The sequence below is a fragment of the Rhinolophus hipposideros genome (assembly GCF_964194185.1).
Source record: "Rhinolophus hipposideros genome assembly, chromosome: 25".
Classification (NCBI taxonomy): Eukaryota; Metazoa; Chordata; class Mammalia; order Chiroptera; family Rhinolophidae; genus Rhinolophus; species Rhinolophus hipposideros.
Window position 1 is genome coordinate 23,288,167 of NC_138071.1, and position 18,686 is coordinate 23,306,852.

At 40.1% G+C, this 18,686-nt stretch overlaps 1 protein-coding gene across 4 annotated transcripts in view; it reads right to left on the reverse strand.

Annotated features, from left to right (window-relative positions):
- Window positions 1-18,686, reverse strand: part of TCAF1 (TRPM8 channel associated factor 1) — a 46,856-nt gene that overhangs the window by 15,123 nt on the left and 13,047 nt on the right. For 2 of the 4 annotated variants that reach the window (XM_081038770.1, XM_081038771.1), the window contains exon 2: window positions 10,314-10,947. In XM_081038770.1, coding sequence (XP_080894896.1) covers window positions 10,314-10,933 — 620 coding nt within the window. In that variant the 5' untranslated portion in view covers window positions 10,934-10,947. Of the gene's footprint in view, window positions 1-10,313; window positions 10,948-17,543; window positions 17,702-18,686 lie in introns of those variants that run through there. The other 2 variants (XM_081038772.1, XM_081038769.1) reach the window with 2 other exon arrangements.

An 18,686-nucleotide genomic window follows, 5' to 3' on the forward strand; every position in this document is an offset into this window, starting at 1 on the left:
GGGTCCTATTTATTATAGTAGATTTTTGGACATTAAAATTTTTTACATAGATGATCATGTTTTCTGCAAATAAACATAGGTTTACTTCTTAACTTTTAATCTCTATGCCCTCTTTTATTTGGCTTATTGCCCTGGCTAAGACCTTTAGTACAATGCTGAATAAAAGCAATGAGAGCAGGTATTCTTCTTTGCCTGGTTCTTAATTTTGGGTATTTCACCATTAAGTATGTGCTTACTTACAGGTTCTTCAAATATGACTCTTACCACATTGAAGAAGTTCCTTTCTATTTCTAGTTTGCTGAAATTTTATCATGATTGGGTATTGAATTTTGCCAATTTTTTTTTTGTGTGTGTGTGTGTGCATGTTCTGAATTACATGGTTTTCTCATTCATTCTGTTAATAATGGTGAATTTATTTGATACCTGAATGTTAAAGCAGCCATGATTTCCTAACATAAATCCTACTTGGTCATGAGGTATTATCCTGTTTATATATTGCTATATTCTATTTACAATATTTTAATAAGAATTTTTGCATCTTTGTTCATGAGGGATATTGTTCTGTAGTTTTCTTGTCTTTCTTTCTCTGTCCTTCTTGTGTTTCTCTGGTTCTGATATCAGAGAAATACTGGTTTAATAAATCAAGTTGCAAAAATTGTTTTCCTCTCCTATTTCCTGGAAGAGTTCATATAGGGTTAGTATTATTTGTTCCTTGAGTATTAGATAAAAGTCATCAGTGATGATATTTGGGCCTGGAGGTTTGTTTTGTTTTGTTTTATTTTGTGTTTTTTTTTTTTTTAAGTAGGATTTTTTTTGCATTTTTGTTGATTTTAAATAAAATTTTTATTTTAAAATAAAAATATAAAAGTTGTCAATATGGTACGGAGAGTTCCTATGTACACTTCACCCAGTTTCCCTAATGTTAACATGGTCTATAATCATAGGACATTTGTTAAAACTAAACAGTTAACATTGGTAAAATACTATTAACTAATCTCCAGACTTTATACAAATTCCACCAGTTTCCCCACTAATGTTTTCCAGAATGCAATCAGGCTACCACATTGCATTTAGTATTGAAATATTTTTAATTACAATTCAACTCATTTAACACATATTTTCTGTTTCTTCTTGTGTCAATTTTAGTAGTTTTTGTCTGTCAGGAAGTTTATCCACTTTATGTAAACTGTCAAATTTACTGGCATAAAATTATTGTCCCCTTATTATTTTAATGTTTGTAGGATCTGTATTAATGTCCCTCATTCCATTCTTGGAATTTCTAATTTGTGTATGTTTCTTATTGTCATAATCAGTATACCTAGAGATTTATCACTTTTATTTTTTTATTTTTTGACTAACCAGCTCTTGGTTTTATTGTTTTCTCTATTTCCTATTTCATTGATTTCTGCTCTCATCTTTATTATCTTCTTATTCCTTTCACGTTTTGGGTTTAATTTGACTTTCCTTATTTTAGCTTCTTGATGTGGAAACTTAGGCCATTATGTTTAAACTTCTCACTTTTCTAATAAAAGCATTTAATTTCTCTTAAGCACTGCTTGAACTGCATTCCACAAATTTTGCCATGTTGTGTTTTCATTTATATTTAGTTCAAAATATTTTCTAATTTCTTCTGTAATTTCTTCTTTACTTACAGAGTATTTGTGGTTTTTTACTTACAAATATTTAGAAATTCCTGATATGTTTGTTACTGATTTCCAATTTAACACCATTGCAATCAGAACATACTATATATGATTTCAATCCTTTTAATCTCATTGAGACATTTTATGGCCCAACATACAGTTTTGCTTCATGAGTGTCTTATGTGCACTTAAAGAGAATGTAGTCTGCTGTAAACTATTAGCCATGCTAATAGTTTAAAATTGAAATTAGATAAAAATTCAAAAATTGAAATTAGATAAAAAAAAATATGTGGGAAAACTCACATTAAACAAAAATAGGACCAAATTAAAAAGAACAACCCAAATAATTTTTGAACTGAGTACTTAGACTTTTTATGCTCCATGCAATATATTCTGAGAACATCAGAAAAACTATAAAAAAAATCTTTATCTTAGTAAGTTTGCTGTTGGTAATAGCATGGGAATAGTAATCATAAAGTTATTTTGTGTGTACTGCAGGACTGAGCAAATGAGTATACATTGAAGTTGCTGGAAACCAATATTCTCACTATAGGAGAAGGAAGGTAGAAATATGGGATGAGTGAAGGAGAAGAAGAATCTTGCCGTTCTGGATTAAAATTAGGGCCTTATGATTAACAGATATGTATTCCCTGATTCTGTCTTCGTAGGGGTCTGGAGATGATGAGAGTCCAACAGCAATGAGCACACCTAGAGCTTGGTTTCCAATACCATTCACCACTAAAAGGAAGTAAGATTCCTTGAAGAAATCACTGAGTCCAGGTTTTGGACTGAAAAAGGACAAGGTAAGCCTGCAATTTCTTGTTGTGCCAGAAATGAAGTATTAAAAACTGATGGTATGTCAAAAGACTCAGGAGTAAGCTCAGTGGGGCTTTTATTTGCTAAATTTGGGACCATTGGACTGTCAAAAAAATACTAACTATAAATGAATTATATAACACATTTGATTTTTGTTTTGTCTTTTTAAAAAGGTCTATGTGTACAGAGTGATATTAAGACAAACAAAATTTAAAAACAATCACAAAACCAGCAACAAATGTTGTGAAGGTGGGGAGGGAAAGCTTCTCTCGACAGAAGGATGTAGCCAATTCTGGGAGAAACCTAAACTCCGCTGGGGTATGTCCTAGAGTGTCAGGTTGCTATGGAAGCACAGAGGAGAGCATCTATATTAGAATAGGAGGTGGGGGGGGCAGTTTCTGGAGGAGGTGATGCTTGACATGAATCTTTAAGGAGCACAGGACCTACCTAAGTGGTAGAAGTAACCATTTTTGTAAATATTGACTGTGACTCATCATCAAGTTCATAAAACCACTGAGAGAAGGGTTGTTGCTGGACAGGATCTGAATAGTCTCAAATTGTCACACCGTATATTAAATTAGTTTGAAAGGGGGAAAAGCACAATTACAATAAGAAAATCTGGCAAACTCCAATTTAACTAAATGACCAATTCAAACATTGCCAATAACAGGCACACTGACTTCATGTCCTCCCAATTTGATACATTGTGATGAATACAATGTCACGTAGGTAGTATTCTTGCCAAAAATGTTTGAAGGGAATATAATCACAAGGAAACAATTAGACAAATCCAAACTCAAGGGTATTCCATAAAACAACTGGGCTGGATGCTTCAAAAATGCTAATGTCCCGCAAGGTAAAAGCTGGGAACTATTTTGGTTGAATCGTATATATTTTTAAAAGACATTGTTAGGACAATTGGAGACATCGGAATATGGACATTAGATAATAGTATTGTATCATTACAACATTGAGTGAGGTAATTGTGTCGTGGTTGTGTGGGAGAATGGCCTTGTCTTTAGGAGATACATGAAGTATTTAGGTGTGAAGTGTCATGATGTCTATAGGTTGCTCTCTAATGGTTAGGCAAAATAGTCTGTCTCTGTGTGTTTATATGGTACGTGCGACAAAATCTAACCACCTGGTGAACCTAGGGGTGGGGTCCGGTTATCATTATGTTATTATTGCAACCTTCCCATAAGCAGGAAAAATTCTTAATGAAGAGCTGGGAAAAAAATGAAAGATAACTTTGAAAGAACAGAAAGACTATCTGTACTTTCAGAACACTGAGAAGGGGAAAAGAAACAACCAATTGAGCAAAAAATTTAAAAAGAAGCAACAGGAAAGTGTAACAGAAAACACTGAGCAAGATGACGGCAACTAGAACAAACATCAATTTTCTCAGTTATGTGAGTTTTGCCTTTGTGACAGAGGATCTCTTTGAAGAAATCAGATTGATGCTACGAGATAAATCTGTTTTAAAAGTCAAATCTTTTTAAAAAGGATCAATGACAACAGCAAAAAAATAAAATAAAATGGGAATAATTACAATATTAGATAAAATAGAGTTCAAGGTGAAACATATTAGTTGAAAGAAAGGATAATTTATACTGAGAAACATGTACAAATCATAAAAAATTCGTAAGTTTTTAGAAATCCAAACTATAGCTTTGAAATATATAAAGTAAATGACAAATTCAGTTCCAAAATCTCAGTGGGGGTATGAAGCAATTGTCGTAGAAATCCCTTTTAGATCAAGTACATAAAAATTAAGTAATTCATAAAAAATATGACTAATCAATTTGATCTAAGGGATAAGTATAAAGATATATACAAAACAGAGATACTTATAGAATGTTCTCAAAAAATGATATTATTATTGACATTTTATTGGTCAGAAAAAAATGCTATTTAAAAATGTGTTAATAGTATTGTGCTTATATTTAAAAATGAGTCTTTATCTTTTAGATATACAATTTTATGGATAAATAATGCAATGAAAGGGACTTGCTTCAAAACAAACTGGAAGGAGGAGAGAATGGGTGGGATATGGAGTTGATACCAGTTAGCCAGGAGTTGATAACTGTGGCCCCTGGGTGATGGCTACATGCGTGTTCATTGTTCTGTGTTCTAGTTCCATACATGTTTGAAGATTTCCAAAATGTTTCTAACAGGAAACTGCTAAGTATTTAAAATAAATAGGTGTATATCAAGCCTATGGGTTTTAGTGAAAAAAATATTCATTGTATCGTGATTTATAAGAAAAAAATTAGAAAATAACCTTAATGTGCACTAATAGATGAATGGTTACATGATTTATAGAACCATTCAACTGTGAAACACTACATAGCCATTCCAAAGGGTGATGCACATCTTTTTTCATGCATATGGAAAAATGTCCAAGATATATTCAGTGAGAAATCAAGTTGCAGATCTGTCTGTCTCTCTTTCTACTGTTTCAGCTCTCCCACCCCAACCCCAATACATACACAAGAAAGTAAAGTCAGAAAAGACACAGTCCAAACTGTTAGAGAAGAATGGAATTAGTAGCAGGCAGAGGAAGAGGTGGGAGATGAAGCTCTTTCACTTTCTACTTTGTATACTTCTGGATTATTTCATTTTTTTCTCTAAGAAGTGTGTATTTTGAAGTAGAAGGAAAGGGTTCATCAAAAGATGAGATGTAGCAATTTCTTTTCTACGAGGGCACATCATCCCACTTGCATTCACTCTCTAAAAACTTCTAGTTTATTTTGTGAGAAGCAGTTAATACAATTTTACTATACATGGCTAAGAATGTAGTAAGAGGCAGAGAGTACGAGTTAGGAAAATACACTTGCCCCAGTACACCAGCCATGATCCTAATGGTAAGATCTGTAGTCAGCATTCTATGTCTTTCTAACATGTAACTAATTGGCAGTGACCTCCACGGATTTGTGGATCCTTCTTATAAAGAAGCTTATTAATATCTGCTCAGATAGTTTTATTTTCCAAACTACATGAGGAATCATAATAATGTTTCTTTTCAGTAATTGGGCAGTTTTCTTGTTTCATTTGAGCTAATTTCAAGTAGGCACTAAACTTTCAAAATTCTGAAATCTTAATAATCTGTAATTTAAAAAAGACACGTTTGTGTATAACATCCCTTCAGCATCTTTCAAGATGAAAGGGGATATATCACATCTATTTATAATGTTTGTTAATTCAGGTTTAACAGGGTTGTTGTCAGGCTAAAGCGTTTGGAGCATTTGGGTATTTTAGAGCATGACCACTTGTACACCAATCTTTTCTATGCATTTCTGATGACTTTGAGCAAAAAGGCATCACTGAAGACTGTCAATGAAGTAAAAGCTAAAATAGGGACAAGGACCTTCTACTCCAACACTTTTCACCTAAAGGGAAAAAGGGAGGTGAAAGAACATGCCAAGGTCACACTGCACAGTTATTGGGGGTAGACCCCGGGTTCCATGTTCTACTGAAACATGTTAGCACAGCCCTCTTCCTACAACAGTTATTTGTTTTTTGCGATTTCTCCCAGGTCTGGTGATTGCAGATGTTTCTGGGTCCTAAGTCTCAGATCTTTGGAAATCATTCTCTTGAAATAAGAAATAATGTCTATTTCTTAGAATATAGAATATACTCATATAGAATGCTGGCTAAATGACTATAAATGAAGAAACAGAGTTAGAACTTTAACAGAAGCTTGAGATTTGGGTTAAAATGAGACAAGGGCATTCTTATCCTAAAGACAGAGTAGATAAGCTGTCTTGGTTGATTTTCCTGAAACAAATCTTGCTTGTTAAATGATATATTTAATCTGCATTAAATCTTTTACTGGTAGCGCCAATTCAGTCTCTAGTACTTGTTTTGTTACCTGTATAAAGAGGGTAAAATGTCAGTTGGTGTCATTTGATTTAATGATGCTATCTCAGTTTGGTGGAGGAAGTAGGAAAACATCAGTTAAAATGTTAATACCTTATACAACTGGAACATACATGATTGAGGACAAAGCAGTAGAATGACAGATGCTAGGTAATTTTCAATGGTTGGGAGTGATTTATTCATGACATCATACGCTTACATACCATAGCATGAAGACTGGATGTCAAAATAATTGAAGTGTTTTAGGTACTCTTAAGTACGTTTCTTCATTTATTCCTCACAACCACCGTGAAAGGCGTCCTTACTCAACCAGTTTTAGAAATGAGGCTTAGAGTGGTTGCTGTGGCCCAGGGTTTTAGAGCAAGCCCCAGACTTACTAAACTTACTAAAGTCTCAAGTCTGCCTTCCCTAAAGTCTGTGCTTTTTCCAGGATATATGAGATCTTTTACTAGAATCCTGAGTCCTACAATGGGGCTGTGAGTAGTTTATGACGGTAGACCCAGTGTTTGTCCATATGAAATACCTAATGGAAAGAAGGTGGGATCAGTTCTATACATAAAGTACAATAGCCACTGCTCTCAGAGCTGGAGGGGCCACTGAGGAGAAAGCTGATGGGAGAGGACGAGTCACTGCTCAGGGAACAGACGACAAGTGGCTTTGGATATAGAGGCTAGTGTTCTGAATGCAGATCATGATGCTTTCCGGGTGGGAAGGTAGGGCCATGACTACAAGGCTTGTGTCCTGATATCTGTGGGTATTCTCACCGGGCTAAAAGTTGATCACCTGGTTTTATTTACTTGCGGTTTTATTTTGCCGATCATAAGTGTAGTATCTTCTTCTGATAAAAATTTGATTCATCTTTAAGACCAGTGGATACTCTTTTAGAAGGTTAAGAGGATCCCAAGATTGTGTTTAGAGTTTAATATAGTAAGAAATGTGCAAGTAATTAGATGAAAGGTTAAAGGTTAATTCACACTCATGTTTAAATGAGGGTTTAAAAATAAATAACAGGACACTTTGAAAGAGTAGTAATTAAATCCATAGGAGATTTCAATCTAAACCTCACTCTGCCTATGATGGAAATAAGCTTCCTTCTTGAATTCTAATAGAAGCATGTTGGTGTCTTGTATTGTCTAATATTTCTAAAATGCTTTGAAGATATTTTGTACAGTGTTACCTATCCCAGCAGGAAGACAGAAAGATCCGAAAGCTCAACGGTAGGCAAGGATTCAATAAATCGGGCACACACACTGCATTTGCATAAAGTGAATCAAATATAATTACATAGGATGAAGAACGGTTATGAGCAGAATTCAAAATAGCATGTATACTAAGATAATGCCAATGTATCATTATGAATGAGTGCGGAAAATAACATGCGAAGATGAAAAGAGTTGTACTGTGGATGTATGACTTAATAGTTTTTAAAAATGAAATTAAAAAAAAGAGATCCAGCAACATATAAAAAGTGGTTTAAAAGAGTATCCCATGAAGAATAATTCAAAAGTATTGACAATGCCATACATATATATATATACATACATACCATATATTATACATATCATACACACATAAATACAATATAGTATATATGTATATATATATTATATTGTATATATGTATATATAATATTGTATATATGTGTATATGTATATATAACCACCACACACACATATACACATATATATGTGTATGTATTTCAGAGATATTAGAAAGGAAAGGGAAAAAAAAATAAATCATTACAGAATTTTGTTTTACATTTTCTGTTTAGATAATAAGTGTTTATGTGTTATACAGATGTACATCTTTAATGTGACTTCTGAATATTTTTCTTGTCTTTTAATGTTGTTGCATGGGAAGTGAGGTAATGAAATATATGACTTATTAACAAAATTTGATAGAAAACTTGGAAAGTAAAAGTTTAGAAGTAAAAATCATCTACCATTATTCCACATCCCAGAGATCTATCCATTAATGATATTTTGGCCTTTTTCTTATGTAATATTTTCTATATATAACTATTTTTTGAGCAAAATTGGGAACATTGAACAAGAGGTTAGTATTCTTTTTTATTTCGTTTAATAGTGACCCCCAAAAGATTTTTTCCCACGTCCTTAAATATTCTTAGAAACATATTTTTATTGGTTGGTTAATAATTCTGTAATTTATTTAACCATCCTACTCTTCCCTAGTATAAATAATGCTGGATTGCATATCCTTATACATGAGTCTGATTATAGCCTGATTATTTCTTTATTTTTAAAAACTCTATGAAAAGAACCTATTTTTAAAGGTTTAATATACATAAAAGTCTCATTTACATAAAGAAAAGTTAACTCGATTTAGGCATACAATTAATGAATTTTGACAAATATATATCATTTTTCTCCCACAACACCAGGCGGGAGAAAAATAGCTCAACATTTACCTTTCAGTATTGTGTACTCGAGAACTAATATTAAGAAAACTATAGAGTAAGAAGAAAAGGTTTTTGTTTTCTATTTTTCCCTACTAATTTCAGCCTATGCATTTGATCAGTATTTCCCCTCTCTCTCTCTCTCTCTCACACACACACACACACACACACACACACACACACACACCCTCTTGCACTGTTTACTTTTTTCTTACTTCATCTCAGCCAATCAGCTCAGGAAAATCACTATTGCCATCTTCAGTCCACCCACAAGTCAAAAAGTTATCCAGCTAACTTGAGAGTAATGCTATGATATACCTACCTGTATAAACAGAGAGTCCAGAGTTGTGATGCAGTCTTACCGAGTAAATAATCAATACTAATAACCCATATTCTCCACAATGGATTCTATATACGTCCCTTATTAAGTCTTTGGTAGAGAAAAACATCTTTGAAGGCAACTAAGGGGGATTAGGTTGTTAAAAAATAGAATTACGGCCAAGTCTTACCTTCCTATTCCTTGGGATGAAGATCATTGATAAGCTAAAGTTTGATCAGCTTGATCAATCACTATGCCTCTGAATAACTGTGTTTCTCCTCATTGCACATGTGAGAATGGAGCTGTGGGTGTTCCAGGAGTTCCATGCCAAGGAGAGGCCACCAGTCATTCCCTAGGCCTCTCTACTACCCCTGGTGTGCACGCCTCACCCAATCCTACCTTACTCTGCTTCCATTGGTCAGAAATACCACGGCTCTTTGCTCCAAGGATGCTGAGAGTTTTCATGTACAATATAAGGTGTGGCCTGTTGCACTTTTTCTACTCTTGGGACTTCCAGCTTCTAATCTCTCTCATTCATCCATCCAGTAAATGTTTACTGAGCACCTACTTACCTGCTCTACATTCAGCACTGTACGAGGTGCAGGAGCTCAATGCGAATAGAACAGCTGGGCAGTGCTCTGAGACTTTCAGTGTAGCTGTCTCTGCATCCATCACCTGCCTCCTTCATTCTCCACCATCGGGTCGTTTGCCCCCCAAGCTGAAAGCTGCTCCTAACTCCTCCTAGATTTCGCAGATAACGTGTGCCCTCTTTTCTGCTATTTCAGCTTCTGAATCCTCTAGTTCTTACTGCCATCCTAATCCCATCTAGCTGGACATTTCAAAATCTTTCCCAGGGCTCTCTAGACTTTGTCTTATGGGGTCCCTCATGGTTGTTTTTCTTTTCCTCACATTTCAGTTGCAATCAACCTTCTCAAGCAAACCTTCCTGGATTAGTCATGCCAACTGTGGGATTCAGCAATGTATTTTAGTAAGCTAGATTCTGAGAGCATAATGATCACTAAGTTTGTCCCCTCAAAACTAAGTGACCTGGTCTGAGAAGGCAGCAGCAACAGAGACACTGCCCCAACCTGTACTTCAGGGTATTTTAAAAATCTGGGTGATTTAGGTGAATCCATATCTGAGTGCCAAATTCTCTTGTTAGCCTGGGAGTAACCTGAAGATAAGAACAGTGTCAGCTTTTGAACCTGGGACCAACTCCCCGTTGGGGTAATATACTCACCTAACTAAGACTGGGATCTTGGGCATCTTCTTAGACACTTTAAAGAAACTAGTGTCTCCTTTGTTGTCAGTGAAGTACACGCCGGCCACGCTGGTCACGAGGTTCCCAGGGAACGTGAACAGAACCCTTTCGTCATCGCCCTGGTTGGCCCAATCCCAGGCTTGGCCTCCAATGAGCAGGCCCCCTCCGCGTTTCATAAACTTGACCAACTTTTCAGTCAGGGTTTCGTTGTAGGCATCAATACAGTAAACCCCCAGGGAGTCTTTCACTTCTGGCTCAATCTTCGCCTCCACCCCAGAGCCCTCGAGGATTTTGGCCAGAGGTGCCAGGGATGGGTGTACACCAATGGGAGCCCCAGGGGAAGAGCAAAGCCAACCCACTGCATTGAGGAGAAAGGGAGTGAGCTGGGCTTCCACCAAATAGTCCTCATGGGACAGCACCACCAGGCGCCCTCGGCCATAGGAGGACGCAGCAATGAGGACCTGGCCCATGTCATTCACCATCACTGGGAAGGAGGCCTCTCCAATAAGAAGGAGTTCACATGGGATGGCATCTTCGGGGACATCCCAGCTTGTCACTCCGTTCATAAGGGCCTCGAAGGCAGCAGAGGGAGTTGCCATGGCTGGATTGATTTCTGCAAAGAGGAAAGCAAAGACTCAGCTTGGTGAAGAATGGCTCGAACAAATAAACAAGCAGGCAAACAAACAAACAAACAAGCCAAGTAGTTCATTCCTCTGCTAGCTGATGTGATTCTTCACATAACTCGGATGAGACTGACCTTGTGAAATGACTCACCAGGGGTGGCAGTGTCTCCCATCCAGGAGACCCCATCACACCCTGTCCTCTTAAACTCTCCTGGTCAAGCTAAAAGGGCTCGATGCTTTCCCATCACCGAAGGAAACAAACAGAAGTGATGAGGGCAGAATTGTGTCCCCAAAGAGATATGCTTAAGTCCTAACCCCCGTGAATGTGACCGTATTTGGAAGTAGGGTCTTTGCAGATGTCATCAAGTTAAAACGAGGTCATACTGGATTTGAGGGCGCCCCGACCGAATGACTGGTGTCCTTATAGGAAGAGGAAATTTGGACACAGACACAGATACCTGGAGGAGAATGCCATGAGAAGATGGAGGCAGAGACTAGAGTAACGTGTCTACAAGCCAAGGAACGCCAAAGATTGCTGGCAAACCCAGGAGCTAGGAGAGAAGCCTGAAGCGGATTCTCCTTCAGAACTTCCAGAAAGAACCAACCTTGCCAACACCTAGATTTCAAACTTCTGTGCCTCTAGAACTGTGAGAGCATAAAATTCTGTTGTTTTGAGCCACTGAATTTGTGGTAATTCGTTACCGCAGCCCCTGGAAAGTAATACAGTGGTGTAGCACGCTGTCCCCTCACCCCCACTTTACCCCACTCAGCTCACACATTGATTTTATTAATCCCAGCTTGGGGAACCAGAATTCCAGTCTGAAAAGTCTGGGCCTTCAGAGAAGGATTTTTGGTCATAGCCATAGGTTATTAAGTAAGAGGAAAGCTGAAGCCCTCTGTGGCTTGAATCCAGGTATCAGAAGCAAAAGATAAGTTACGAAATTATAGCAGATTCTTCCTTGCACCTGAACACAGTGGAGAAAGGATTTGTATTCACAAAAATCCTCTGCTCCTTCACCACAAGCTCCCCACTTACGGAGGCGCTACAGTCTGACCTCTGCTTATATGCACTTTACTGAAACAGCTCCCCCAAGGACAGACGCGTTTTCATACTTGGGACATCCTAGGGCTTGTCACCCTCACCGACCACTCCACTCGGTGGCTCTGGGCAATGCTTTGCTCCTGGTCCCTGAGCCTCTCACTACCTCTAGCCTTATGTCCCAAGCCAACGTCATCATGGGCCACCTCTTGACCCATGTACTTCTGAAAATCCTTGTGTTTCTACCTTTGGCCCCTTTACCTCTTTTCTATTTCCTTTGTCGGAGAGCGTGCTCACTCTCAAGGTAATATGGCAAAGCGATTCCACTCTCGGCTCTGGGGTGAGGCTGTCTGGGTCTGAATCTCAGCTTTGCTGTTACTGACTGTGAGATTGGGTAACCCGTCTCAGATTTAGTTTCCTCATTCATTAAGTTAGGATGGCAGTATGTGCCATGTAAGGCTGTTCTGAGGATTACATTGATTATATATATGTATATGCATATATATGCATATATATATATACACACATACATATACATACGTGTATTTGCTTATAATTATTCAGTTAAGAGTAAAATATTTAAGTATGTGTAATAGAGAATTCTTATAAAGTAAATGAAAAACCTAACCCAATGTTAGATTTTACAATCACTGGATTAAATATTTACTGGTTCTGATTTCATAGTTTTCGTATTTTGGAGCCAACATTAATACCAATTATTATTATGCTTAGTTCTCAGGTATTCCTAGTGCCCTTGGAAAAGTCCTTAGCATAGGTACCATGCCTTCTCAAGGCCACAGATGAAAAGGCCTTGTGATGTAACGAATAAACTCCAGAGCCCCACTGAAAGAGCACACTCTCCAATTGGTAGCAGTCTCTAAAACTAAAGACTGACATTTATTCTTTTCCCTCCAAACTAGCTCCTCGTAGGGAAACTACATAAGCTAGTTGTCCCTAGTTGTTAAAGAGGGTAGTCTACACCTCAGAGAACTACTACTGAGCAGATACAACCCAGCACAATTGGTTAATAAGAGCTTGTCCCTTGCCTGCTTCTCCTGGTGTCCACAAATAACCAGGACAGCAAACTATACAGTCACAATTGTGTCCCTTCTCCCTCCTGCTCCATATCCAGCTGGCTCCAGGTCCTGTAAATGTTGTTCACGGTTTCCAATCACACTGCCATTAACCTAGTTCAGTAGCTCATTTCTTGACTAACCTGATCCAGTTTCTCAGTCACCACTATCTCTTCTCGCCTCTATTCTTCTAAAGCCACCAATGGTGGTGTTATTTCCTAGAAGCAACCCCTGGACGTCACCTTGGCCCACAGGGGAGAATCTGAGAGCTCAGCCTGGGGTGGGAGACCTTCAGAACTGGCGGCTTCTTACTTTTCCAGCCTTATCTCCTGCCACCCAACCTCTCTGCAGCTCCCGGAACACTTGGCATTCCTGCTTGGACATGCCCTGCTTTCACTCCGGATTCTCTTCCCGTTCTCTTTCCTTCCTGCTCCCTCTCCCACATCTTTCTATTTATTGAAATCTTATCCTTCTCAGAGGAGAGTGTCACAGAAGAGGACATTTAAATGGCTGGTTGGTTTATGAAAATATGCTCAATCGCACTAATGAGACAAATGAAAACATAATGTATGTTGCCCATGAGATTGTCAAAAAAAAGGTGGTGAGGAAGAAGAAAGAGGAAAAGGAGGCAGAGGAAGAGGTGAAGAAGACAAAAGGCAGCTAATAATGTCCACTGTTCCAAAAGGCTTTGGGGACATTATCACATCTGCCAGAAGGACTGAGAACCTGACAGCCATCCGATAGTGGCCACTCAGCGATCCTTCTTCTAATAAGATTTCTCACAGAAATGAGAGCAGCAGTAGGAAAGATGTACGTACAAACATGTTCACTGCCACACAAAATGACGAATGGAGACAGGTAAAGGACAACCTAGAAGTGGAGATAAATGACAAGGAATGTTTCCTAGAATCATTTTTTACTCCTGTGGGTACAGGATCTGTAATCTAAAGGTACACCCATTATCCACATATCCCGCCCCCGTAACCCACTGTACCCAACATAAAACCCTGGGCACAGCCCCAGCCAGCCACCCATACACACCCTGGAAAGAACTGCCCATCGGACCCCTTCTCTTTGCGCCTATGTCACCGCTGGTGTTGGTACTCCCAACACACCCAGAGCCGGGAACTCACATTTTTGTCTCTCTAGTTGTACTCTGAGCTAGCTCATGAGAGAAGGATATCTGTCAAGTGACAAAGGGCAGGTGGCTTGGAGATGTGAAAAGTAGGGAACCAGGGAGAAAGGAGGGTTTTTCCTGATGGGTCCCCTCTTCTACCTTTCCTCTGGGCCACACTGGTGGCCCAAAGTGAGTGGGGTTTGGTTGGGAAGGCCTGCGCTCCCCTTTTCTCTGCCAGTTGTTCCTTTTCTTGCACTGAGTGCAGCCGCAGTGTCAGCCTTAGTCTGATACCAAAACTGTGTATGTGACAAGATCTTTGAGAGGGAGAATGTTTGCGTCAAGTATGATAATCTGCATTATAGGACATCACATGGCTATTACAAAGGATGCTTTAAAGCTATTTTGCCTCTACCTAGAAGGATGGTCTAGATATATTTTAAGTGAAAATTTCAAATCACTATAATCTGTAGGACACAAACCCATTTTTGTATGGGTGAAGATGATAATAGTAGCAGTACTAGTAATTTTAATAGTAGTAATGACAATATAGCACTTTCCAGCTTCCGGGCATTATTTTAAGTGCTTTACATAAATTATTTCATCCTGACAATAAGCCTCTAAGGTATGTTCTACCACCCTCCCCATCTTACAGGTGGGCAAAAACACACAAACAAAACAAAAAACCTGATGGCTAGAGAATTTGTTACTTGTTCAAGACCCCATAAGTGGTAATGGCAGACGCAGCATTCAAACCCAGGACATCTAGTCCTGGAGTCCATGTTCTTAAGTGCCAGAAATAGATAAGCCTGTAAAGAACCAGGATGTTGTATATATAGCAAATCCATGGAGGCCACATTTCAACACACTGACATTGGTGCGTAAGGAAGGGAAGAGGTAAACAGTATTCTTTCTCTTTATATGTCTGCATCCTTTCTATTGTTATTATTACAAATAAAAATAGCACACTCAGTTCAATCAAGTCAACACACATTAAATGCCTGAGATACAAGTGATTTGATTGATCAGGTGGTCCTGTCTCATTCCTCCTAAAATGTCTTCCTTCCCAACAGGTTGTGCATTTGCCCATCAATAGCTTGAGCTTTGCAGCTGGTTCTGTTCCCACTGTAACCAGCTAAGGGTGACTCTGACACTTAGCGTTTTTTGTTTTTTAATTATTATTAGTTTCAAGTGTACAGAACAACATAATGATTAGACATTTACCCCTCTCCCAAAGTGATGACCCCAGCAAGTCTACTACCCCTCTGACATTGTACACAGCTATTACAGTACTATTGACTATATTCTGTTCCCTATGTGGTACTTTACACCCCATGATGATATATATATATATATATATATATAAATTTTAGTTGACAGACACTCGACTTTTGAACCAAATGCTTCCTCTTTGTGCCTGAATCCATGTTTGCCCTCCTAGCTTTGTGAGCTCAGACAGACACAGCCTGGAGAAATCCCTTTTATTTCTCTCCCGAAGTTCTTCATCTTTGGTTCTCTTTCCATGGGTCTTGCTTTCTCTCCCCAAGGTCCACCAACGTTCTAGAACACAAGGCCCCTCTAAAGCAGACGGTACCCTAGGCACAGCCTACAGCTCAGGGAGAGAGCTTTACCAATCCCCTACCCCAGCCACCAAGTGGCACCATGTCACCTAAACGCGGGTTTCCCTTTCAGATGTATATGAATGGAAAGGAGGGCAGTGGGCCTGTCGTGCATTATGGTTTGCTTTCAAATCCCAAAGTAGGATAAGTGCCTGAGGTCAGGGAACAAGTTTTCTTTTTTTTGGATTTCCCAGGAGAATGAACAGATACTCTGGGTGGATGATTCAATGATGGATATAGGTGTGGGTGTAAGAGCCAACCTAGGATGTATTCTTGACTACCTTGGCCTTGAAAAGTGAGGACTATCACAGGCATCCAATTCTGAGGGTCTTCTCTTCTTCATGCCATTTTCTTCCATGAACTCTTGTTTCTTTTTCCTTACATGTCCAATATCTTTTCCAATATCCATCAACTTCGCCTAAGCCAGAATTAGGGTGGGTTCAACTCCTTCTTTTGCATTCTGTCTGGGATATTCCCAGCTCAATCTTAGTTGATTTTCACTTAAAGATGGTTTAATTCACACATGTGAAAGCATATGTAATGTGCGTGGAAGGATATAGATGATAAAATAAAACAATTAAAATTAAACGCACTCCTACATACCAACCACCCAGCTTAAAAAAGAGACCCTTACTATTATCTGTGAAGGTCGTTTGTAGCTCTCCCCAACCCATCCCTCCCCCATTCCCCAAAAAACGTCAGCATGAGTCAGAACTTTGCGTTTTCTATTCTGATCTTACTCCACTCCCTTCTTAATTCATGAGTACCCCGGTGGCTGTCTTTCTCTCACTCATATTTGCACACTTCTCACTGCGTAACTCCCAGGAGAAGAGCAAAATGGAGGACCACTAGCCCAGAGGTGAGAAGAACTGTTTTGTTTTTTTTTTAAAAATCCTGGTGCTGCCTCTTTACAGCTCGCTGTTGATCCCCCTGCCTCAGGGTGTTCTATAAATGGAGAGTGTGTTGGAGACAGAAAGGACGTTCCACATTCTGGTGTGGGATCCCTGTCCCTGCTTTCCTCTCCAGGCCCTCACCCACGCAAGGCTTTCCTCCCCAGGCCCAGGGCCAGTCCACAAAGAGCAAGTCGGTGACGTCAGAGGCGGAGTGGAGGGGGGCGGAGATAGTGGAGTTGGGCGCAGCAGGGGGAGGAGGGGAGCATAGCGGAAAAGCTGGGGTTGGCAGGCAATTCTCCTGGCCGCTGGCACAGGTCTGGGATGGGCCACTGGCCCCTCTTCCACATACATCAGTCTCCAGGGGCCACTGCAAGTGGACAAGGGATCTCGGTCCCAGAAACGGTGTTTGCACAGATCAAAGGGCAGTAGGACAGAAGTGATGCTCGGTCACCAGCCACCTGTGTGACTCTGAGCCAGCCCTGTCTCCTCCCTGAGTCACGCTATTCTCATCCGCTAAAACTGCGGGTTAGATGCTGTTCCTCTAGGTCAGGTCGGTGCGTAACTCGACGACACAAAGCAGGCAAACACACATCAGATGGCAGAGCCCTGCGGCAGGCGACGCGGAGCCTGAGCGCGCGGAACAATCCCTAACAGGACCGCGACACAAACAGTCAGGGATTCGGTCCCCGATTTGGGCACCCCCAGGCCTGCGGAGCCCGTTCCCGCGGGTCTGCCCGCGCCCCCCCGCACGTCCCCTCGGCCTGCGGCACCGCCCTCCCCCAGACCCGGCCGAGGCACCGCCACCAGCCCTTTTTCTGCCTGCGGAGCTTTCCGAGGGGGCCACTCACCTGGTTGCCTGCAGCTGACAAGGGGGCAGCTGGAGGGAGCAGGGCTGGGTGCAGAAGGGACGCACAGTCTGGCGGAGAGCCGGCTTCCCTGCAAGCAGCACCCCGAGACGAGCGAGCGAGGAGTGGGGAGAGAAGGGAGCCGAGCGAAGAGCCAGGAGCTAGGGAGCGGGAGGAGAGGAGGGGTTCCCGAGCAGTCTCCTCCCCCCCACTTCCTCCCGGGCGGGATCGAGCCCGAGGGGGCGGCGCTTGGCAGGGGACAGCGCTTCTTTGTGTCGCCGGCCCTCTTGGCTGGGCACCGCGGCGGCCCCCATCCTGGCAGAGGGGCTGGCCGTTTTATTAAAGACATAAACTTCTCCCACTATTCACTAAGAAGGAAAAGGCTGAACAAACGCTAGGGCCCATCCTGTGGAATACCATTCAATTCTTCGGAAGAGCTCAGCTCTCCGTTCAGTTGGAGGAATGCACCTTATAAAAAACTAGAAGTTCTTGCATATGCTTTCATTTTTTAATAATAAAAAAACAGCCCTGGGTATATTTGTAGTGTGGTGGCAGAAGGGAAGGATACTGCTCTACCTGCGAATACCTGAAGAACAGTGGAGGGCAACTTTTATATAGGTCTACATTGCGTGCACCCTTCTAGATGTTATTCTTGTAAACAAAAAATAATATATTTCAAACAAACAGTAGGTAGCTAAAATATATTCTTCAAAGTACATTTCAAATCCTATTTCTTAAGTCCTTTCTAATTATCAGTTGACAGTCGTTCCTACCCTCTGTGAATTGCAAGTTCCTACTGTGTGTGGTGATTTCACCTGGGTCACGTGCTAGTTCTAGCACGTGAAATGGGTAGTACAATGGTTAGGAACCCAGACTGTCACCAGATGGCCTGGACTCAGACCTCTGGGCTACACTCTATGGGCTGAGTGACTCTGAGCATGTTACTTAATTCCTCCATGCCTCAGTTTTAATATTGGTAAAATGGGGCTAATGAAATGAGTACTTACGTTCCAGATTTATCGTAAGGTTTAAATTAGGTAAGGGAATACTTGTAAAGTTCTTAGATCAATGTCTGGCAGAGAGTAAGACTGTATGAGTACTTGTTAAGTACAATAAATATTCAGGTCGTCCTAAGAATCAATATTT